The 24,398-nt window shown below is 41.5% G+C and overlaps 2 protein-coding genes across 3 annotated transcripts in view; both read left to right on the top strand.

Annotated features, from left to right (window-relative positions):
• Positions 1 to 15,463, top strand: part of LOC311142519 (arrestin red cell-like) — a 31,444-nt gene extending 15,981 nt beyond the window's left edge. For both annotated transcript variants that reach the window (XM_084178179.1, XM_084178180.1), the window contains 5 exons: positions 931 to 1,068; positions 1,331 to 1,414; positions 12,753 to 12,829; positions 13,338 to 13,392; positions 13,657 to 15,463. In XM_084178179.1, coding sequence (XP_084034305.1) covers positions 931 to 1,068; positions 1,331 to 1,414; positions 12,753 to 12,829; positions 13,338 to 13,392; positions 13,657 to 13,741 — 439 coding nt within the window. In that variant the 3' untranslated portion in view covers positions 13,742 to 15,463. The remainder of the gene's footprint in view (positions 1 to 930; positions 1,069 to 1,330; positions 1,415 to 12,752; positions 12,830 to 13,337; positions 13,393 to 13,656) is intronic.
• A 2,939-nt stretch (positions 15,464 to 18,402) lies between these two features.
• Positions 18,403 to 24,315, top strand: LOC311142514 (uncharacterized protein). Its single transcript, XM_084178173.1, has 9 exons — positions 18,403 to 18,483; positions 18,848 to 19,148; positions 21,282 to 21,338; positions 21,612 to 21,662; positions 21,849 to 21,883; positions 22,130 to 22,171; positions 22,453 to 22,878; positions 22,964 to 23,197; positions 23,330 to 24,315. Exons 2-9 carry the CDS (start codon positions 18,848 to 18,850, stop codon positions 23,579 to 23,581), a joined length of 1,398 nt encoding a protein of 465 aa, XP_084034299.1. The 5' UTR covers positions 18,403 to 18,483; the 3' UTR covers positions 23,582 to 24,315.
• The last annotated feature ends 83 nt before the right edge of the window (positions 24,316 to 24,398 follow it).

The following is a 24,398-nucleotide window of genomic DNA, read 5'->3' as shown; positions in this document are numbered from 1 at the left end:
GACAGTTATTTTGTGTTTCTTCCATTTGCGAATAATCGCACCAACTGTTGTCACCTTCTCACCAAGCTGCTTGGCGATGGTCTTGTAGCCCATTCTAGCCTTGTGTAGGTCTACAATCTTGTCCCTGACATCCTTGGAGAGCTCTTTGGTCTTGGCCATGGTGGAGAGTTTGGAATCTGATTGATTGATTGCTTCTGTGGACAGGTGTCTTTTATACAGGTAACAAACTGAGATTAGGAGCACTCCCTTTAAGAGTGTGCTCCTAATCTCAGATCATTACCTATATAAAAGACACCTGGGAGCCAGAAATCTTTCTGATTGAGAGGGGGTCAAATACTTATTTCCCTCATTAAAATGCAAGTCAATTTATAAAATGTTCGACATGCGTTTTTCTGGATTTTTGTGTTGTTATTCTCTCTCACTGTTCAAATAAACCTACCATTGAAATTATAGACTGATAATTTCTTTGTAAGTGGGCAAACGTACAAAATCAGCAGGGGATCAAATACTTTTTTCCCTCACTGTATGGCTGCTGATCAAACAAATTCACTGTAGACTTTATATTTATCTAAGAAGTGTAAGGCAATATGAATAAATCATACATATTTCTCTTTTCAATCGTGTATGATCCATGTACTGTATGAATACTTTCTAGGAGTAGCCCTGTTATTTTATATTAGTGCTGAAGTTTGATTTGGTACAAGGGACCCTTGGTTCTAATAATATCCTGTACAGTTCCGGCTGGGCCTTGCTCTCCCTCCCCCATCCTTTCCTGTTCATGCCATTTGTATCATTTTTCAGGCTTCCAAGACATCTCTTAATAACCTCTAGCTTGTGATCAGGTGTTTTCCCATACCTTATTGTCCAGATCTATTGATATTCCAGTTATGGCCCAGGTGTGCTGATAAGTGTGTGTGTTCCTCTCCTCAGTGACCAGGTGTCGTCTAGCTCTACGTTCTGTAAGGTGTACACCCTCACACCCACGCTAGACAAGAACCGCGAGAAGAGAGGCCTGGCCCTGGACGGAAAGCTCAAACATGAGGACACCAACCTGGCCTCCAGCACCATGTACGATGACTCACATCCAAAACCATGTTAGATAATAATTACACTCTCTCTAGCTTGGCCTCAGCACTGTGATATTTCACACACCACACATACTGTAACTTGGCCAGCATGTGAGTTTACACATGCTAAGGGAGAGGTTGAGCTCATAAATGCATTATTATGATTTATTTTCGAACGCAGCACCCTGGAAGATGCAAGAACCCATCCCTTACTGAGAACCTTTTTCACCACCCTCTCATTCTCTTGTGTGTGTTTGTTTCAGTGTTAAGGATATAACTAACAAGGAGGTCCTTGGAATCCTGGTCTCCTACAAGGTCAAAGTCAAACTGGTCATCTCTCGTGGAGGGTGAGTTCCACATGAGTCAGTGATCAATATGTTGCGGGGGGGTTCTGTACAGGTACACACTGCAGTGGTGTTTTCCCTAAGTGCTACTTTTTCCACTTCATAAATTAACTAGGCTTCTTTTCATTTAAAAACCTCTAGAAGTCTTAGGGTGTTTCTCAAAATGCATACTACAGTGCTCCAAGCACACAAATTGGAGCACGGGAGGGTCGGAGTAGGAGTCCAAATCAAAGTATGCGAAACGGAGCACGGAGGGCACTTCTCGAATGTGTACTCAGTTTGTACATATTTTGAAGTATGCAAAGAAATATGATGCAACCATGTAAAAAAATGACGCAAAATGTCTTAATCAATGGCGGGCATTATTTGAGCTGAAGAGAAAATACACTCTGACTTAGGAATGAAATGTTGCCTTTTCACATCTCATATATTGCCTGACTACAATATTTTATCTTGATATGTTAATAAATACATGCTGTGTTAATTTTGGCATGTTTACCTGCCTACGTACCGTATACTGGCTAGCTACTAGTACTGTTAGATAGCCACGAAGAATTGTTAGCTAGCTACCCGCAAATAATTGACATCTATCTTGCATGATATTGGTTTTAGGTCATTTTTGCCTGTTAAACTATCTGGTTAGTTATATTATTATGATTCACATATAGCTAGCTGATAGTTATGAAGTAAAACGGTTGCTTTGTGTATATCTTCTTTTGTCTCTATTGCCATTGTTGTCCTGGCTGGAAGACGGTTCAGTGAATGGGTAAGACCATAGCAAGTCAATAGGGCCAACTGGCTGGCTGGCTACCCATGAAAAATTGGTAGCTACCCATGAAAAATGTACATCTACCTTGCATAACATTAGTTTTAGGTCATTTTTACCTGTTTAACTAGCTGGCTAGCTAGATTATTACGATTCAAATATCAAGTTGATAATTATGAAGTAAAACGTTTGCTTTGTGTATATCTTGTTTCGTCTGTTGTCATTGTTCTGGTGGAAGAAGGTTCAGTGAATGGGGAGGTGAAGCGTGAGGTAATACAGTAGAGGGAGTGCGAGTGCTTCTCAAATGTATTGTTTTATGCGTTCTCCACACTCTCGTCCTCACAAGAACATACTCAAGAGAACGTGGTCGGAGAACGCACTCGGAGCATGAGAGCGTGGAGCACGGTAGTATGAATATTGAGAAACACCCTAAGCCTCTGGGGGTTCTAAGCTGACATATGGAATTGTTTTAAGATGGTCATACAGTGGGGGAAAAAAAGTATTTAGTCAGCCACCAATTGTGCAAGTTCTCCCACTTAAAAATATGAGAGAGGCATAGGTACATGTCAACTATGACAGACAAATTGAGAAAAAAAAATCCAGAAAATCACATTGTAGGATTTTTAATGAATTTATTTGCAAATTATGGTGGAAAATATGTATTTGGTCACCTACAAACAAGCAAGATTTCTGGCTCTCACAGACCTGTAACTTCTTCTTTAAGAGGCTCCTCTGTCCTCCACTCGTTACCTGTATTAATGGCACCTGTTTGAACTTATCAGTATAAAAGACACCTGTCCACAACCTCAAACAGTCACACTCCAAACTCCACTATGGCCAAGACCAAAGAGCTGTCAAAGGACACCAGAAACAAAACTGTAGACCTGCACCAGGCTGGGAAGACTGAATCTGCAATAGGTAAGCAGCTTGGTTTGAAGAAATCAACTGTGGGAGCTATTATTAGGAAATGGAAGACATACAAGACCACTGATAATCTCCCTCGATCTGGGGCTCCACGCAAGATCTCACCCCGTGGGGTCAAAATTATCACAAGAACGGTGAGCAAAATCCCAGAACCACACGGGGGGACCTAGTGAATGACCTGCAGAGAGCTGGGACCAAAGTAACAAAGCCTACCATCAGTAACACACTACGCCGCCAGGGACTCAAATCCTGCAGTGCCAGACGTGTCCCCCTGCTTAAGCCAGTACATGTCCAGGCCCGTCGGAAGTTTGCTAGAGTGCATTTGGATGATCCAGAAGAGGATTGGGAGAATGTCATATGGTCAGATGAAACCAAAATATAACTTTTTGGTAAAAACTCAACTCGTCGTGTTTGGAGGACAAAGAATGCTGAGTTGCATCCAAAGAACACCATACCTACTGTGAAGCATGGGGGTGGAAACATCATGCTTTGGGGCTGTTTTTCTGCAAAGGGACCAGGACGACTGATCCGTGTAAAGGAAAGAATGAATGGGGCCATGTATCGTGAGATTTTGAGTGAAAACCTCCTTCCATCAGCAAGGGCATTGAAGATGAAACGTGGCTGGGTCTTTCAGCATGACAATGATCCCAAACACACCGCCCGGGCAACGAAGGAGTGGCTTCGTAAGAAGCATTTCAAGGTCCTGGAGTGGCCTAGCCAGTCTCCAGATCTCAACCCCATAGAACATCTTTGGAGGGAGTTGAAAGTCCGTGTTGCCCAGCGACAGCCCCAAAACATCACTGCTCTAGAGGAGATCTGCATGGAGGAATGGGCCAAAATACCAGCAACAGTGTGTGAAAACCTTGTGAAGACTTACAGAAAACGTTTGACCTGTGTCATTGCCAACAAAGGGTATATAACAAAGTATTGAGAAACCTTTGTTATTGACCAAATACTTATTTTCCACCATAATTTGCAAATAAATTCATTAAAAATCCTACAATGTGATTTTCTGGATTTTTTTTTCTCATTTTGTCTGTCATAGTTGACGTGTACCTATGATGAAAATTACAGGCCTCTCTCATCTTTTTAAGTGGGAGAACTTGCACAATTGGTGGCTGACTAAATATTTTTTCCCCCACTGTACCATGGATCATTTAGCTATTTGATTTGGAATTTATATAAATATAAAACAAATATTGAATTTGGCCTTTACTACTATAGCCCATAGAAACGCATTGAATAACACATTCATAAATGGCAAAAAGGCATTTAAAACATTTATAATAAGGCATACGGTTTTGAAGTGTTTGTCCTATATCTAGGAGATATAAGAAAGCTCAGGAAATATATATATATATATATATAGTGCCTTCGGAAAGTATTCAGACCCCTTGACTTTTTCCAAATGTTGTTACATTACAGCCTTATTCTAAAATGGATTAAATAAATAAAAATCCTAAGCAACCTACACATAATACCCCATAATGACAAAGCGAAAACAGGTTTTTAGAAATGTTCGCAAATTTATATATATTAAAAAAACAACGTATTTACATAAGTTTTCAGACCCTTTGCTATGCTCGAAATTGAGCTCAGGTGCATCCTGTTTCCATTGATCATCCTTGAGATGTTTCTACAACTTGATTGGAGTCCACCTGTGGTAAATTCAATTGATTGGACATGATTTGGAAAGGCACACACCTGTCTATATAAGGTCCCACAGTTGACAGTCCATGTCAGAACAAAAACCAAGCCATGAGGTCGAAGGAATTGTCCGTAGAGCTCCGAGACAGGATTGTTTCGAGGCACAGATCTGGGGAAGGGTACCAAAACACTTCTGCAGCATTGAAGGTCCCCAAGAACACAGTGGCCTCCATCATTCTTAAATGGAAGAAGTTTCGAAACACCAGGACGTCCTAGAGCTGGCTGCCAGGCCAAACTGAGCAATTGGGGGAGAAGGGCCTTGGTCAGGGAGGTGACCAAGAACCCGATAGTCACTCTGATAGAGCTCTAGAGTTCCTCTGGAGATGGGTGAACCTTCCAGAAGGACAACCATCTCTGCAGCACTCCAACAATCAGGCATTTTCAGGACTACCGGGCATGATGACACCTTGCTGTCCCCAGTCCGCCTGGCCTTGCTGCTATTCCAGTTTCAACTGTTCTGCCTGCGGCTACGAAACCCCTACCTGTCCCAGACCTGCTGTTTTCAACTCTTAATGATCGGCTATGAAAAGCCAACTGAGAGACCTGAGCCCTAGGACCATACGTCGGGACTACCGGCCGTGGTGACTCCTTGCTGTCCCCAGTCCGCCTGGCCTTGCTGCTATTCCAGTTTCAACTGTTCTGCCTGCGGTTATGGAACCCCTACCTGTCCCAGACCTGCTGTTTTCAACTCTTAATGATCGGCTATGAAAAGCCAACTGAGATATATTCCTGATTATTATTTGACCATGCTTGTCACTTATGAACATTTTTGAACATCTTGGCATGGTTCTGTTATAATCTCCACCCGGCACAGCCAGAAGAGGACTGGCCACCCCTCATAGCCTGGTTCCTCTCTAGGTTTCTTCCTAGGTTTTCGCCTTTCTAGGGAGTTTTTCCTAGCCACCGTGCTTCTACACCTGCATTACTAGCTGTTTGGGGTTTTAGGCTGGGTTTCTGTACAGCACTTCGAGATATTAGCTGATGTAAGAAGGGCTATATAAAATAAAATTGATTGATTGATTGATTGATTTTATGGTAGAGTGGCCAGATTATCACTCCTCAGTAAAAGGCACATGACAGACCACTTGGAGTTTGCCAAAAGGCACCTAAAGACACTCAGACCATGAGAAACAAGGTTCTCTGGTCTGATGAAACCAAGATTGAACTCTTTGGCCTGAATGCCAAGCGTCAAGTCTGGAGGAAACCTGGGACCATCCCTACGGTGAAGCATGATTGTGGCAGAATCATGCTGTGGGGATGTTTTTCAGAGGCAGGGACTGGGAGACTAGTCAGGATTGAGGCAAAGATGAATGGAGCAAAGTACAGAGAGATCCTTGATGAAAACCTGCTCCAGAGCACTCAGGACCTCAGACTGGGGTGAAGGTTCACCTTCCAACAGGACAACGACCCTAAGCAAACAGCCAAGACAACGTAGGAGTGGCTTCGGGACAAGTCTCTGGATGTCCTTGAGTGGCCCAGCCAGAGCCCGGACTTGAACCCCATCTAACGTCTCGGGAGAGACCTGACAATAGCTGTGCAGGAACGCTTCCCATCCAACCTGACAGAGCTTGAGAGGATCTGCAGAGAAGAATGGGAGAAACTACCCAAATACAGGTGTGCCAAGCTTGTAGCGTCATACCCAAGAAGACTCGAGGCTGTAATTGCTGCCAAAGGTGCTTCAACAGAATGCTGAGTAAAGGGTCTGAATACTTATGTAAATGTAATATTTCTGTTTTTTAGCAAGAAATTCCAAAACCTATTTTTGCTTTGTCATTATGGGGTATTGTGTGTAGATTGAGGGGGAAAAAACAATTTCATCAATTTTAGAATAAGGCTGTAACCTAATAAAATGTGGAAAAAGTCAAGGGGTCTGAATACTTTCCAAAGGCTGTGGATGTGTGTGTACACACACACACAGTACCAGTTAAAAGTTTGGACACACCTACTTTAATAAAGGGTTTTTCTTTATTTAGACAATTTTTTACATTGAGAATAATAGTGAAGACATCAAAACTATGAAATAACACATATGGAATCATGTAGTATTTGAGATTCTTCAAAGTAGCCACCCTTTCCCTAGATGACAGCTTTGCACACTCTTGGTATTCTCTCAACCAGCTTCACCTGGAATGCTTTTCCAACAGTCTTGAAGGAGTTCCCACATATGCTGAGTACTTGTTGGCTGCTTTTCCTTCACTCTGCCGTCCGACTCATCCCAAACCATCTCAATTGGGTTGAGGTCGGGGGATTGTGGAGGCCAGGTCATCTGATGCCGCACTCCATCACACTCCTTCTTGGTTAAATAGCCCTTACACAGCCTGGAGGTGTGTTGGGTCATTGTCCTGTTGAAAAACAAATGATAGTCCCACTAAGCCCAAACCAGATGGGAGGGCGTATCGCTATAGAATGCTGTGGTAGCCATGCTGGTTAAGTGTGCCTTGAATTCTAAATCAATCACAGACCGTGTCACCAGCAAAGCACCCCCACACCATAACACCTCCTTCTCCATGCTTTACAGTGGGAACTACAAATGCGGAGATCATCCGTTCACCCACACCGCTTCTCACAAAGACACGGCGGTTTGAACCAATAATCTCCAATTTGGACTCCAGACCAAAGGACACATTTCCACCGGTCTAATGTCCATTGCTCGTGTTTCTTGGCCCAAGCAGGTCTCTTCTTCTTATTGGTGTCCTTTAGTAGTGGTTTCTTTGCAGCAATTCGACCATGAAGGCCTGATTCACACAGTCCCCTCTGAACAGTTGATGTTGAGATGTCTCTTACTTGAACTCTGTGAAGCATTTATTTGGACTACTTTCCGAGGCTGGTAACTCTAATGAACTTATCGTCTGCAGCAGAGGTAACTCTGGGTCTTCCATTCCTGTGGCGGTCCTCATGAGAGCCAGTTTCATCATAGCGCGTGATGGTTTTTGCGACTGCACTTGAAGAAACGTTCAATGTTTTTGAAATGTTCCGTATTGACTGACCTTCATGTCTTAAAGTAATGATGGACTGTCGTTTCTCTTTGCTTATTTGAGCTGTTCTTGCCATAATATGGACTTGGTCTTTTACTAAATAGGTATATCTTCTGTATACCACCTCTACCTTGTCACAACACAACCGATTGGCTCAAACGCATTAAGAAGGAAATAAATTCCACAAATTAACTTTTAACAAGGCACACCTGTTAATTTAAATGCATTCCAGGTGACTACCTCATGAAGCTGGTTGAGAGAATGCCAAGAGTGTGCAAAGCTGTCATCAAGGCAAGTGTGGCTACTTTGAAGAATCTCAAATATAAAATATATTTTGATTTGTTTAACACTTTTTTGGTTACTTCATGATTCCAAATGTGTTATTAAATAGTTTTGATGTCTTCACTATTATTCTACAATGTAGAAAATAGTAAAAACAAAGAAAAACCCTGGAATGAGTAGGTGTGTCCAAACTTTTGACTGGTAGCATAAACCGTTGAAGTCGGAAGTTTACATACACCTTAGTCAAATACATTTAAACTCCGTTTTTCACAATTCCTGACATTTAATCCTAGTAAAAATTCCCTGTCTTAGGTCAGTTAGGATCACCACTTTATTTTAAGAATGTGAAATGTCAGAATAATAGTAGAGAGAGTGATTTATTTCAGCTTTTATTTCTTTCATCACATTCCCAGTGGGTCAGAAGTTTACATACACTCAATTAGTATTTGCTGGCATTGCCTTTAAATTGTTTAACTTGGGTCAAACGTTTCGGGTAGCCTTACACAAGCTTCCCACAATAAGTTGGGTGAATTTTGGCCCATTCCTCCTGACAGAGCTGGTGTAACTGAGTCAGGTTTGTAGACCTCACTAAGCGGAAGGTAGCTTAGTGGTTAAGAGCGTTGTGCCAGTAACCGAAAGGTTGCTGGTTCTAATCCCCGAGCTGACTAGGTGAAAAATCTGTCGATGTGTCCTTAAGCAAGGCACTTAACCCTAATTGCTCCTGTAAATCGCTCTGGATAAATGACTAAAACATTTTTGTTTTCTTGCTCGCACACGCTTTTTCAGTTCTGCCCACACATTTTCAATAGGAATGAGGTCAGGGCTTTGTGATGGCCACTCCAATACCTTGACTTTGTTGTCCTTAAGCCATTTTTCCACAACTTTGGAAGTATGCTTGGGGTCATTGTCCATTTGGAAGACCCATTTGCGACCAAGCTTTAACTTCCTGACTGATGTCTTGAGATGTTGCTTCAATTTATCCACTTAATTTTCCTTCCTCATGATGCCATCTATTTTGTGAAGTGCATCAGTCCCTCCTGCAGCAAAGCACCCCCACAGCATGATGCTACCACCCCCGTGCTTCACGGTTGGGATGGTGTTCTTCGGCTTGCAAGCAACCCCCTTTTTCCTCCAAACATAACGATGGTCATTATGGCCAAACAGTTCTATTTTTGTTTCATCAGACCAGAGGACATTTCTCCAAAAAGTACAATATTTGTCCCCATGTGCAGTTGCAAACCGTAGTCTGGCTTTTTTATGGTGGTTTTGGAGCAGTGGCTTCTTCCTTGCTGAGCGGCCTTTCAGGTTATAGGACTCGTTTTACTGTGGATATAGACACTTTTATACCTGTTTCCTCCAGCATCTTCACAAGGTCCTTTGCTGTTGTTCTGGGATTGATTTGCACTTTTCACACCAAAGTACGTTCATTTCTAGGAGACAGAACGCGTCTCCTTCCTGAGCGTTATGACGGCTGCGTGGTCCCATGGTGTTTATACTTGCATACTATTGTTTGTACAGATGAACATGGTACCTTCAGGTGTTTGGAAATTGCTCCCAAGGATGAACCAGAATTGTGGAGGTCTACAATTTTTTTTCTGAGGTCTTGGCTGATTTCTTTTGATTTTCCCATGATGTCAAGCAAAGAGGCACTGAGTTTGAAGGTAGGCCTTGAAATACATCCACAGGTACACCTCCAATTGACTCAAATGATGTCAATTAGCCTATCAGAAGCTTCTAAAGCCATGACATCGTTTTCTGGAATTGTCCAAGCTGTTTAAAGGCACAGTCAACTTAGTGTATGTAAACTTCTGACCCACTGGAATTGTGATACAGTGAATTATATGTGAAATAATCTGTCTGTAAACAGTAGTTGGAAAAAGTCATGCACAAAGTAGATGTCCTAACCGACTTGCCAAAACTATAGTTTGTTAACAAGAAATGTGTAGAGTGGTTGAAAAACAAGTTTTAATGATTCCAACCTAAGTGTATGTAAACTTCCGACTTCAACTGTATATATGTGTATATATTTTTTTTATCTAAGAGAACTGATTAAAGATTATAAAAGCTAATGATTTGATTAGTGTCGACAATGGAGTAGTCAACTGCTGCTTTCTGTGTAGGAAAACCCATGTTTAACATCTACTTCATTCTTCAATCATACCTGTAGATCTATTCATGGGTGCCTGACTTTGTGCACCCCCACTTTTATACATTCTGGCGGGGGGGGTCTGTGGGTCCTCCCGTTGAGAATTTTCCTGCAATTCTATATTGTTTCTCAACAGGGAATCCATGTTTAGTTGACAGAACACAACCTTTTTTCATAGGTTTTTGCCACAATAAATGTAATTGAATGAGTAGACTAGACTAGTTTTTCTGACTAGATTACTAATCTACCGCCGTCCCTCAAAGTCCCACCCACAGTGATTGATTGACAAGTCTGAAACCCTACCAACTCTGACTCACAAACATCCTGCCCCCTCCCCTGACAATCCCTCCCACAGTGATTGATTGACAGGCCAAACTGTTAAAGGGATAGTTCACCCAAATTTCTTAAATGACACATTGGTTTCATTACACTTAGTGTCCATAGCCACAGAGCCAAGAAAATACATAATTTTAAGAACAAACATAATTGTGGCAATTCAGATCTTGCAGTAAAACCTGTAAAAATAACTTTAATCTCAAGAGAAGACCGGTTTAGTGTTAAAAAAGGTTATCTTACTTAGGAAATAGCCCTGATCATATAGGCCTTGACAATATCCTTAACAACACACTGACTTCATACATTTTCAGTCATTTTAATTGTTAAGTCACAACCCATTTTATCAATCTGGGAGGTAAAGTCGTTCAACTATTCAACAATTTAGCTGTGTATTTTGGATAGATCAAGGCATTAGAATGTAGCAGAGGCCACCAAAATACAGCTTGTTCTGCAACAAACAAAAAATCCAGGAGGGCATACCCCCCAGCCCAGCACTCCCTGGCTGGCTACTTCCATGTACTTAGGGAAACACTGACACACACACCTACCACTTTTACTGACCACACACATGCTGTAGTCTACATTCTACACACAACCCCATTTACACTCCGACCTGTGTCATATACACTCCTGATACTCTGCCATTACAACTTGTGTATAAACTGTCATGAAATCACATCTCCCAGACCCTCACTAGTCTCTCTGCTCCTTCCACTCCACTCAATGGTGCGCCATGCTTTGCTGTCTCCCCTCTCGGTTGCGGTTGCCTTGGTTTTGAGTTCCGGCCTCATTTCATCTTCCCTCCTGTGGCTTGTGTCGCTCTCCCCTCCTGTGTTTGTCCGCCTGTCTGTTTGTTTGTGCGTCTCTCTCCCTCCATCTGTGCATCTGCTCTTGCGTTGGGTCTCAGGCTGCTGAGTGGCGTGTTAGAGAGGTAATATGACATCCCAGCCTCCACCTGCGTGTGTGTGTGGTGATCTTATGCCCTACCACCATCTGTGTGTGTGGTGATCTTATGCCTTACCACCATCTGTGTGTGTGTGCTGATCTTATGCCCTACCACCATCTGTGTGTGTGCTGGTCTTATGCCCTTCCACCATCTGTGTGTGTGCTGGTCTTATGCCCTTCCACCATCTGTGTGTGTGCTGGTCTTATGCCCTACCACCATCTGTGTGTGTGCTGATCTTATGCCCTACCACCATCTGTGTGTGTGCTGATCTTATGCCCTACCACCATCGTGTGTGTGCTGATCTTATGCCCTACCACCATCTGTGTGTGTGCTGATCTTATGCCCTACCACCATCGTGTGTGTGCTGATCTTATGCCCTACCACCATCGTGTGTGCTGATCTTATGCCCTACCACCATCGTGTGTGTGCTGATCTTATGCCCTACCATCATCTGTGTGTGCGCCAGAACCGCCATCAGTGCCTCTTAAGTGTGTGTATGTGTGATGATTTTACATACCAGCCATTGTATGTCAAATCTCACCTGCAGCTGCTAAGCTCCTTTTATAACTGCAGCCTCCTGCCTTCTCCCTGCCTGAGTCACAGAGTCCTAACCCTAAGGATGGTGTGAGGTTTCATTAGGCTGTGGCCCAAAGTCACACTGATGCAGAGTTATCAATGAAGTGTTGAGGGGAATAAAGCTTCAATATAGTAAGTCTGCACATCTTGGTGTTCAGGCTTTGATTTATTACAATTCATTGGTTATTACTGTATAATTACTGTTTTGAAACAAAGTGCTACCCAGCACTGAAGAGTTCCCATTGGGTAAGATCAATGTTTGACAGCAAAGGAGGGTTGATGGGCTTTATTCCCCCTTCACTGATCAAACATGTAACTAATCATATTTTCTGGGTTGTTTCCTGTCAGATCTTGGATTATTCATGGTGCAATAGTATATCATCATATGGATGTTTCCATAGAATAACTATCAAATTGTTATTGATTGACATGCATGATTGACCATGCATGTGGTCATTTGTAGCTCACTTGGTAGAGCATGGCGCTTGCTACACCAGGATAGTGGGTTCAATTCCCAGGACCCCCCCCCCCCCCCCCCCCCCATACTTAAAATGTATGCACGCATGATTGTAAGTCGCTTTGGATAAAAGCGTCTGCTAAATGGCATTTATTAGTATTATTATGCATGCATATATATTGATCCCAATGAATGTTGTTTATCTTCTGTGTGTGTGTGTTTCCAGGGATGTGTCGGTGGAGCTGCCCTTCGTCTTAATGCACCCCAAACCCACAGAACTGCCCATATCCCGCCCACAGTCAGGTACCTACAGACTCCCACCACCTCTCCATAAGCCCACTATCAGGTCTTTATCTCAGTACTTCGGATGCATCTCAGTTCCTCTCCTTCCCTTCATTTTCAGTGAATTGAGAGAGTTGAACAAATCCTCTCTGGCAAGCTTCCACCATGTTACATTCACGTTTTCAAATGTTCCGATCAATTCAAATTAAGGAAGATGAGGACTTTAGAGTCCCTCAAGTGGCTTGCTGTTTTTTAGTGATTGGGAAGCAGTGAATTGTGATAGTGGGAACTCTACTAGGCCTATAAGTGAAGAGGAATTGACAGTGGACACAGTCTTGTGAAATATATTTCAGTAGTTTAGTTCAGCCTTGTGGGCAGGGAACAACAGTCCCTCACATACACAAGCCCATCAAATACATAATCTCACTCTCTGGTATTTCCTGCATGTAAGTTGCCATGGAGCCATTGCCATGGAGCCATTGCCATGGTGACATCGCACTGACATGTCATTATCTGTGTGTTCTAACAGCTGTGCCGGAGTTGGACCCTCCCATCGACACCAACCTGATAGAATTTGAATCAAAGTGAGTATTCATCTGGTCTATCTGACCATTGTAATCACTGCTTCTTTACTGTGACCAAAGGCTGCGTTTACACAGGCAGCCCAATTCTGATATGTTCCCCAATTATTGGCAAAAGAGCTGATCTGATTGGTGAAAAGACAAATAAGTGAAAAAAATATCAGAATTGAGCTGCCGGTGTAAACGCAGCCAGAGAGACCCTAAACCTATTCCCTCAGATCTAAAACACTCTCACTTCTGCCATGTTTCCTTGTTGTCATCCTGCAGTAGATTCTCCCAAGACGACGACTTTGTGTTCGAGGACTTTGCCCGCCTGCGGCTCAAAGGAATGGCAGACGACGAGGACTGCTAGAGCTCACACACACACACACTCTTGCGCAAACTCTTACACACACACACACACACACACACACACACGGTGGGATGAAGGCATGTGGATGGAGAGATGTGGTAGCCTCGTGGTCTTCCTGACGTTGCTTGCGGTGTATTTTTGTCTTACTTAAGCCACTTGTCTTCTTGTACATGTTCTCGCTGTCTGCAGTGGTTGTTGTTTTGGGTGGTGGCAAACACAACCAAAAACCCAGCACCATGTAAATGATGATGTAATATTGGACAATGGCGAATGCTGACAGATCCATAGGTGTCATTTGACCAGCAGTTTCACAGTGTCGAGGATGGGCACAATATGTGCTATAATGGATAAAAAGTAGATGACCAAAATGTCATGAAGAGGGATGATGTGCCATGGCTGTCCACGCTGAGGGAGTGCCATGGCTGTCCACGCTGAGGGAGTGCCATGGCTGTCCACGCTGAGGGAGTGCCATGGCTGTCCACGCTGAGGGATGATGTGCCATGGCTGTCCACGCTGAGGGATGATGTGCCATGGCTGTCCACGCTGAGGGAGTGCCATGGCTGTCCACGCTGAGGGAGTGCCATGGCTGTCCACGCTGAGGGAGTGCCATGGCTGTCCACGCTGAGGGAGTGCCATGGCTGTCCACGCTGAGGGAGTGCCATTGAAAGGAAGTGGGCTTTTTATCATTATTTTTCCACCAATCATAATTTAAATGTAATTATTTCTACAAATATTGATCATATTGATCATGTATTGATCATTGATATAAAGCAAGGTTTAGAGAGTACCTGCTGAAGAGAGGAGAGAAGGGCAAACACACAGACTGACACACTTTGGTTAGTGATGTAATTTAGGCAACCCTTTCATCTGCCCCATCATCTTTAAACTCCTGAATTTCTACCCAGTCATTAATTCTGTAAAAACCTTCATGTTTTAAGGGAAGAATACGGAGGTTTCTATGATTCACCCTCTTCTACAATAAGAGGACAGATGATACACTCCCACTTAAAGTAAACTTGCACACACTGCATCCACACTGTATAGCCTAGTGATACTCCTCACTGTCAGTCTGTCAGTTAGTCTCAATTCACCGCTTTGACATTCATCAGATTCTTGCACATGGTCTAAGAGAATGGGTATTTTAGAATAATTTCTCCATCAGATTCCATTCACTCTTGTGCTGAATCCCAAACTGACCCCTAGCTCTTCTTCCCTAGGCACTCCTTTAAATCTGAAAGGATTGGGTAGGTATAAGTAATGTGGGGAAATTCGAACTAGCCAAGCAAAAGGCAGGGTGAATACATTACCTTAATATTCATACCTGTCCAATCCTAGAAGTGCCTAGTGACGGGCTAGCTAGGGGTCAGTTTGAGATTCAGCATTGGTGTCAGAGTTTGGGAAAACCTGGCCTAGCGCACAGCGACACCAATGGAGCATGTTTTTCAGCAGTGCTGTGAACTATGATCTGTGATTATTGTTGTTGTGCATCTATGGGGTACCTGTTTGCAGCTCTTAAGTGTGAATATTTGGAAGTGCTGTGGGAGCATCATAATGTCTACAGAAAGTATGCTGATGTTATGATTTTGGTGGAACATGACATAACTATTATTAATATTATTACTACTGTATCATTGACTATGATTATTCTCAATCATTTAATACTTTTTTGTTTGCCATTTTTTTTATTTCAGAATGTTTATTTTTATTAAAGGCAAAATGAATTAACACATTTTCTAATAGATGCTTATTTTCGTGTACGTTCTATTAAGTCTCACATCCAAAGACGGAAGATAAATTAATCTGGCGGTTGAAGTGATAGTCAAGTATCCACACATGGTCTCAGATGACTTCCTTGTCAGAAGTTCAATCACAGTGCAATTTCTTTATCTACAATGTTAGTTAGAGTTAAATTTGATTTGCACAGTAGCGAGTTAAGTTATCAAGATGGCATCATGCTTCACCATTTGGGGCTCAAAGTGCACTGACACATTTATACCTACTTTGCAGAAATGTGTTGTTAGGGAAGCTCTGTGGGCCAGTGAGTGACCATTGAAAAGGAAACTTTGAGAAGGACAGTAACACATAAAAACAGGAAGCATTTGCAGTCACAGGACAGAGAGAGGTGTCTTAGTGAAGTGAAAAACATGACTGACCAGTTTGTTACTTTATTTCTCATGGTATTAATATTAAAACATTGAATTAGATCTTAGGTACTCATTTATATAAGCCTGTACATACAGTATCTGAAATTCACAACAGTTTGGTTTATAATTAGCTTTACCTATAGCTACATTGATGAAAATTAATTGGCCCACATCTTAAATATCTTTCAATAGATACAAAGATAAAAAACATTTGAGCCACATTCAAGGTCTGTTTTAGTACAGGAAGCTTTTGGGAAAATGAGTCAAGGTCCACCATGGGCAGTGTGCACCATCCTCTGGTCAAAGCAGATCATAACATTAGTTGGGAAGCAAGTGTGTGCCTGCCACTGCATGTGTGTTCTGTGTCTGTTGTTGTCTGTGTGTCTCCTTACAGAGAAAAGACAGGAGAATGGACACTTCTCTCTTAGCCCCAAACACATTTACATTTGGACATTTTAGTCATTTAGCATTTAGGTATTTAACCAGCGACCTTTCGGTTACCTCTAGATATATTAGTTTACCCCTATGAGAAGGGGCTAGGCGTTTAAATGTTTTAAGTATTCAAACTAAGCATAGAAACCTTGGTCTGTCACCTTTCCTGTGCATCATTGTGCCTGTTCACCCTCTCTGCCGCCTCCTCCTTATCCATCCATCTCTCCAGAAGCCCGTCTTTCTCTCTCCAGGCCACTGCAAGCCCATCCCTCAGCTCCCGCTGCTCCAACCGCCTGCCTGCCAACTCCTTTGATTGGCTCTCTAATGCAGACTCACACTCTGATAGGCTGGCCTGCAGAACGTTGACCCCCCTGGCTTGAGTGACAGCTTCCTTCCGATAGCGGGAAACTCTAATAGAATATGGTGACATTAGTCTATGTAAGTTTATATCAGACGAGTCATCAGACAACCTCACAACTAAGATGCCTCTCAGTTTCAGTATCTTTGTAGAAAATGTCATGGATGCATTATTAAACCATATAGTCTACTTTACCATAACATTTATTTATGAACAGATTTCAATGGTTGATCACTTACTGTGAGTGGCAGTATCGAAGCTCTGCGTCTTTCAGGTACATGACAGTGGTCAGGTCAGAAACTGCCTGTGCCATTAAACCCCTGCAACTTATCCAGAACGCTGCTGCCCGTCTGGTGTTCAACCTTCCCAAGTTCTCTCACGTCACCCCGCTCCTCCGCACACTCCACTGTCTTCCAGTTGAAGCTCGCATCTACTACAAAACCATGGTGCTTGCCTACCGAGATGTGAGGGGAACGGCTCCTCCTTACCTTCAGGCTCTGATCAGACCCTACACCCAAACGAGGGCACTACGTTCATCCACCTCTGGCCTGCTAGCCCCCCTACCTCTACGGAAGCACAGTTCCCGCTCAGCCCAGTCAAAGCTATTCGCTGCTCTGGCACCCCAATGGTGGAACAAGCTCCCCCACGACGCCAGGACAGGGAGTCACTGACCACCTTCCGGAGACACTTGAAACCCTACCTCTTTAAGGAATACCTGGAATAGTATAATAGTAATCATTCTACCCCCCCTTTACTACCACTGTCTTTATCATTCTACCCCCCCTTTACTACCACTGTCTTTTGTCTAAACTAACACCTGACTTATTTCACCTGCTAGCACTGACTTGTTTAAAGAAATGTACTTATTGTGATCGAGATGTAGTTGTCCCTGATTGCACTGACTTTGCTCACAGCTGCTTGTTTGAAGAAGTGTACTTACTGTGATCAAGATGTGCTTGTCCCACTGGCTATCTTAAGTTGAATGCACCAATTTTTAAGTCGCTCTGGATAAGAGCGTCTGCTAAATGACTTAAATGTTAAATGTTAAGATTAGACCGGTAAGAGCAGGTCAAAAATGAGATAAACAATCACTGTTTTGATCCAACTCTGGGCAAGAAAGGCAAGGAGAGGCAAGCTTGTGTACAAGGCCACTATGCGAGGGCAGGGTTGCCAGATGCAGCACAAGAGAAGACATCAGAGAGTCCAACTGACAGGATGACATTGAATGGAACCTACAGTACCAGTCAAAAGTTTCGACACACCTACTCATTCAAGGGTTTTCCTTTATTTTTTTAAACTATTTTTTACAATTTTTTACATTGTCGAAAATAGTGAAGACATCAAAACCATGAAATAACACATATGGAATCATGTAGTAAACAAATACACATATATTTTACATTTGAGATTCTTCAAATAGCCACCCTTTGCCTTGATGACATCTTTGCACACTCTTGGCATTTACTTTACCACGTCTCGCCGGTCATGGCTAGAAAGAATTCAGTTTTTGTCAAATTAACGTCAGATTTTATTTTCGTAGCAGGTTAGAAGAATTTACGCAGCAGGTTAGGAGAATGAATGTAGCAGGTTAGGAGCATTAGGTTAAGGTTAGGAAAAAGGTTAGATTTAGGGTTAGCTAAAATGCACAAAAAATATATACCTTTGACGTTAATTTGACAAAAGCTGGATCCCTTCTAGCCTTGTCTCAAATGACACGATGAAAACGAAACTGAAAATGAATCTCAAAGCGCACAGTATTTTTTCGCGGCCAAATTTGAAGCACAATTGCCTGTTGACTAGGCTACGTGGTGAGTGTTTGATTATTTGTTTGATTATTTAGCCTACGTTATTATAATGTCATTTATTGGTAGGTGTTGTTGCTTAAGTTATAATGATGTTGACCCAGTTTGATTATTCATTTAGATTCAACGAGTGAGATTATTCTGTTGATAATTATTTGCATTTAGGCTACGTATAGGGTAGGCTACTTAGCCTTCGCTCCTTGAGTTTAGTCGACTACACTACCGTAGACCTGTACCTTGGGGAAATATTTCATTTGGCAGGTGTTCTAACTTTCATTGGGTTGTAATCTATTGTAGCCTACATCGAATCTATCTGCCCCAGTTTTGCAAATGTCTTATGATTCAATATTTGTTTTGCTTCTTTCCAAAGATGACTTCATGCATTGAGGATAAGTGGTGCCAAGCGCTCACTAAGATTATAGAGGAACTGGATGAGGATCAATATAAAAAGATGTGTCACCTTTTGAATAAAATTCCAAATGGTGTAAAGAGTGACATTAAGCCAGTAGACATGCCTAAAACCATCATCAGTCACTTGGGAATGAATAAGTCTATCCTTGAAATGGGAAGAGTGATGGGGAAGATCCCAAGAAATGACTCAGCTATTCAGGACCTTCTGCGTCCCTTTGTTCAGAACCTGCTTAATGGGAAACAACAGAAAGAGAAAAAAGGTAGGCCTACCATAAACATACATAATTGGAATGTACAGTATTACAATTTCACAGAAAGTGTAGTGTAAATTATCAGGTCCCATCCCATCTCACTTCCCATGGTCAGCTAAAATTGTTGAGCGCAACATAGTGGTAATGCACTTCGCAGTGGGCAAAACCTGGTTGAAAAGACGTCAGTATGACGTCTTTTTATTACTTCATATTCTGGTCGCAAAAAAGTTTTTTACATCTTTTTTTTACTGACCAGAATATGTCGTCTTTTTCAGACCACTATAAAACCATTTGGTCATAATTGTGACCTCAATCTGACCAGCTTGTCATAATTCTGACCAATGTATTATGTGCTATATTATGTAGCCTACTGGTCATTAAGACCTCATCATAACCTGATAATGACCACCTGACTACAGTTTATTACCTACTGTAAAAAGCAGAGTAGGATATTGAAAACATTGTTAGTTAAATGTCTAATTGTTTCCATAGTCACCGATTAAAGTTTAAATCTGCAACAAATTATTTCATTTAAAATTGATCAAGCAATGGCAAAAGCAAATCTACGTCACAATTTTTTGCACATCTGCATACAGCAATTGTTTCATAATTCACCCAAAGACATTACATGCATAGAAAGACTGGGACACAGAGTATATAAAGGCCCATTGTTTTATTTGTATTAATGATTAATAAGGGCGGTGTGATGGGGTAGATCTGAGCACAGAAGGCGATCTGGAGCGTAGTGGCCCTCTTGAAGAGTGGTGTGGTGGGTCAGATCTGCAGTTAAGAGAATCAGCACATTAAAATGATCAATTTGAGATTTTAAAAGAAAACTAGACAATCCTGAATAAACTTTGTGGACTCAGCTGGCTAAAAGTATTTCTATGTTACTAGTTGAAGAAGTGTGTGGCAGTTATAACTTAGAGATGTCTTCAAAAAAGAGCAACTTGCTCATATACATACTTTACGTCCTCCTCCACCACGGCGGTCAGGGGCATATTTTAGGACTTTCCAGAGGGCCAGGAACACATCAACCTCGTGAGTTTTCTGGCTTTTCAGTTAGTCATAAGACAACATCAAAACAGCATTCAGTGGAACAGAATAACATTTGCAGCACAATAAACAGTGCAATTAGCTAACACAGACAGAAGATTACTCTGTAGCTCAGCTGGTAGAGCACGGCGCTTGTAACGCCAAGGTAGTGGGTTCGAACCCCGGGACCACCCATACACAAAAAAAATTATGCACGCATGACTGTAAGTCGCTTTGGATAAAAGCGTCTGCTAAATGGCATATTATTATATTATTATTACCATTAGAAGCCAACACACAGCAAACTACCAGATACCATTAATTAAACAACCATTATTTAATTGTACTGCATTTTAACAGCAGTGATTTTTTTAAAGGGTATCCTGTATTATTGTGCATGTTTATCTTACATGCTGGTAGCCTAGAACAAATGTTATGGAAGTGAATGTGCACTTTTCAATTGGGTGGACTGCAACTACAAAAAACACTGCCATAGCCTGTAGTAAAAGCAAAAGCATTTATAGCATCGGAGATTCTCTAAATTACGGACCATCTCTGATAGCTATAGGACCGCAGAGACTGTCACAAATTGTAGCTTTTAATGACCTAGCAAATTTGATGACTTTGAGGTGAAATATATCACATTTCTTTGTTTTTTAAAATTGGTATTTATTTACCTGCAGAATAAAAACCTCAAATGGCCCTACTCCTGAAAAAGATAATTGTGTGCTAAGCTTAATCATGCAAACCCTGCAGAAAAAGAACATTACAATAATTGTAATAATTGTAATGGTTCTAGTGTCTTATATGCAATGGGTGCATGGCCCACAAACACTATGCACATGTTTATATAGATTGGTGTATATTAATTGAGTAGCATTTAGATAACTGGTCAGTTGTTCAATCAGATTTCAATCAAAAACCAGATATCAATCAAAGACGTGTTTTTCATGATGTCAACAAGACGTCATGAAAAATACGTCTTAATCTGGTTGTGATCCGGTTATAAGACGTCCCGACCAGATTTCAACAAGTAAAAAGACGTCGTTATCATGTCATATGCCCACTGGGTTGTTAATTGTTAATGTGTTTGTTTTTTCCCTGTAGGACGGCAAAAGAACCGCAAAATTGATTCGGAGTCTGAGGAAACACCTGCAGCCACTGGTTTTAATTAATTTTATTCGAGATAGTGTTTTTGACTACATTAATTTTCTCCATTGGTCCAGTGTCCATTCAAATTAGTAGCATCTTTCAGGGTGTGTGAATGATGAGATCACTTGAACTGTTGGTATAGGCAATTAATTTAAAGCGGATTTTCACTGCTCTAGTCTAGTGGTAAATTGCTGTTGTGCATAGGACATTGAGATGAAAGAAAAACTATATTCATAAAAACAACAATACAATTATTATTTTATTGAAAATACACTTCTTTTTCAGGACAGAAGAGGAAATATGTGAGCGATTCAGAGGACGAGGAGTCAGAAAAAGGTTCTGAAGAATATGTTTTCAAGTTTCAGTCAATCAATTTACCTTATAGATTAAAATAAAATATAATTATAAGGGCCATGCATATTCTACATAGACGTTCACTTGACAAGTTCTATGAACAATGATAGTTTTATTTTTGTCATGCCAATTTTGAGCAGAATTCATTGTGACTCATTTGTTTTTAAGGTCCAGAGAACAAGGTGCAAGGGGAAAATAACAAGGTATGGGCACATTTTGCAAACCATTTACAAGCTGAAGTTAGCCTAGTTGGTTGCCTTGTCTGTTTATGCAATGAAAAAAGAGAAACTGACAGACAATCAGACAAGTGGCCTCAGCAATACAGATAATTTGAACTTGTATAGGGGAGGATGGTTTGACTAAACCCCCCATATAATTAGAATAACATTTATGTATGTTCTACCCATTATGTTTATATGACAGAACCACACATATTTTTACTTTCTCAGGGTAATCCTCCCCCCTCTTCCAAGCGCAAATCCAACTCCTGGGTAAGTGTGGCTGCATTTACAAAGGCAACCCAATTCTGATATTTTTTTCACTTGTTGTTTTTTTGACCAATCAGATCAACTCAAAATATCAGAATTGGGCTGCCTGTGTAAACTCAGCCTATCCTTTTCTGAAACCTGAAGACTCATTAGGTCCCAGAGTTTGAGTCACACAGACGCCCACAGTCCAGGGTGAAATACCTGATCGGTCACATAGAGTCAATTGGATATTGTATGTGGTTAGACATTGTGTGACAGATCCTCTTTTACACTGTGTTTGTCAGATGCTAACCATCGCAGATCTGAAAAACTTGGGAGGACTTGGCGATAAAGCGATAAAAGGAAAAATTGTAAAAAAATCTGATCTGATATATTATGACACAAAGGCAAAGAAAAAACAAAGTCTTTTCCATATGAGTCTGACTGATGACACAGCCAGTATCAAAGTCACTGTATATGGGAAGGAGAGATATGACTTATTCCAAGAGGGAAGCTTTTACCTGTTGAAAGCCCTCATTGTGGAAGGGGATATAGTGAAGGTCACACAAAAAAGCAAAGTGTCCAAAACAAGCCCATTAGAAGTTCCTCAGAGGCTGGAAATGGAGGCAAGGATGCTCATTGAACCGGCCCACCATCCATTCTGCTCCATCGCTGATGCCAAGGCCTCTCACCCAGGCATCCAGATGAGCATTGATGGAACTGTTATTGATGTGAGTCATACAGTACATATTTAAATTACCTTTAAATAACCCTTTGCTAATTGTTTTTAGTTAACTGCACCCTCTCTTTGCTCAGATGACACTTTTGAGTAAAGTAAAAGTGAAACGGGAGAGGACCAGAAAGTTGGTTGAGCGCCGCAGCCTGACCTTGCAGGATGAGACTGGTTCTATTGAGGTCTGTCTCTGGAGGGAGCAGGCCTGCAACTGCAATGTATTGGTTGGAGATACCGTAAGGGTGACCAATGTGTACCCCAGTGAGTACTTGGACAGTATTTCTCTCAACTCAACTGGAAGAACCAGGATTTATAAGGTGGGTCCTGTTACTAAGGGCTGGGTGGTCTGCCATTGCCTCTGCTTTTCAAATAGGTGATCAACTCTTTATTGCAGGCTAGTGATGATATTAATATATGGTCTCTCTCGCGCTCTCTGTGGTGTAAATTAGGTCCAGCCTGCTACTTTGGAGACTGTGAGGCTGTCTATTGAAGCAATTGAAAAGTGCACTAAGATGGAGGTGACCCTGGAAGCAGAGACGGATGGAAAGCTGAGAACCTTCATTGTGGCATCGGAGATCCTGGTACAGACCTATGGCATTAAACTTCAGGGAGACTTTGAAAAGAGGCTTCTTAAGATAATGCCGCTTTCTGCAGAGGCAAAAATACAAGGCAATAGAATTACATCTCTCACAAAGATTTAAATCCATCCTAATGATAAAAGGTTTTGTGGATTAAGTTTGATTACTGGCAACTTCGGCCACAAAACCAATGACTTGAAAAGTCACACACTTGTGCTAAAATATAATTTTTAAATGTATTGATTTGTATTTTTACCTGAACTTTTTCATTTTGTAATGAACTGAGCTGAAGTGGTACACCACAAACAAGATATCATTGAACCCAAGATTTGCTGAAGACTTTCCATTTCTGTCTGATTTTGGTTTAATTCTGCATGTAAAACCATTTGTATTTCACCAGTGGTAAGAGGGGATAAGGGGGTTCTATCTTTAAACTATTATACACATCATGTAATTCAGCTAAAAAAAATAGCTTTTAGTAGATGCTGAAAGAGACCTGGCTGATGACTGTATTATAAATACTGTACATAGGGCTCTATTTCAATCTGTATGCGCAATAGAAATGTAATGGTAATTTCCGATTGAGCTGACATATGCAGAGTTTACCGTAAATGCAGTCTCCTCCAACGCGGGAACATTGCCTTTAAATTTAAATTGGGATTTAGTGCTTTTTACTTGCGCGATATGGATTGAATAGAGCCCTTAATCTCTGATAATTATTTTTACCTCAAACCTTTTATCTTGCAACTGTCAACTTAGTTTTTTTGTTTAGAGGGAGGTTTGGCTAGAGCCTTTTGTCAAGCATTTCAATGGCAAAAAGCTGTACAAATTATATTAAATAAAGTGATTACCTCCATAACGAAGTGTTATGTCCTTTTTTTCACTTTATTGCTTGTAACTTTACTATTTTGACAATACATGGAATTGACAGACAAGCTTG

The sequence above is a fragment of the Coregonus lavaretus genome (assembly GCF_964263955.1).
Source record: "Coregonus lavaretus genome assembly, chromosome: 15".
Classification (NCBI taxonomy): Eukaryota; Metazoa; Chordata; class Actinopteri; order Salmoniformes; family Salmonidae; genus Coregonus; species Coregonus lavaretus.
Note: the sequence above shows the minus strand (reverse complement) of the source record. Positions and strands in the feature narration are given on the sequence as shown.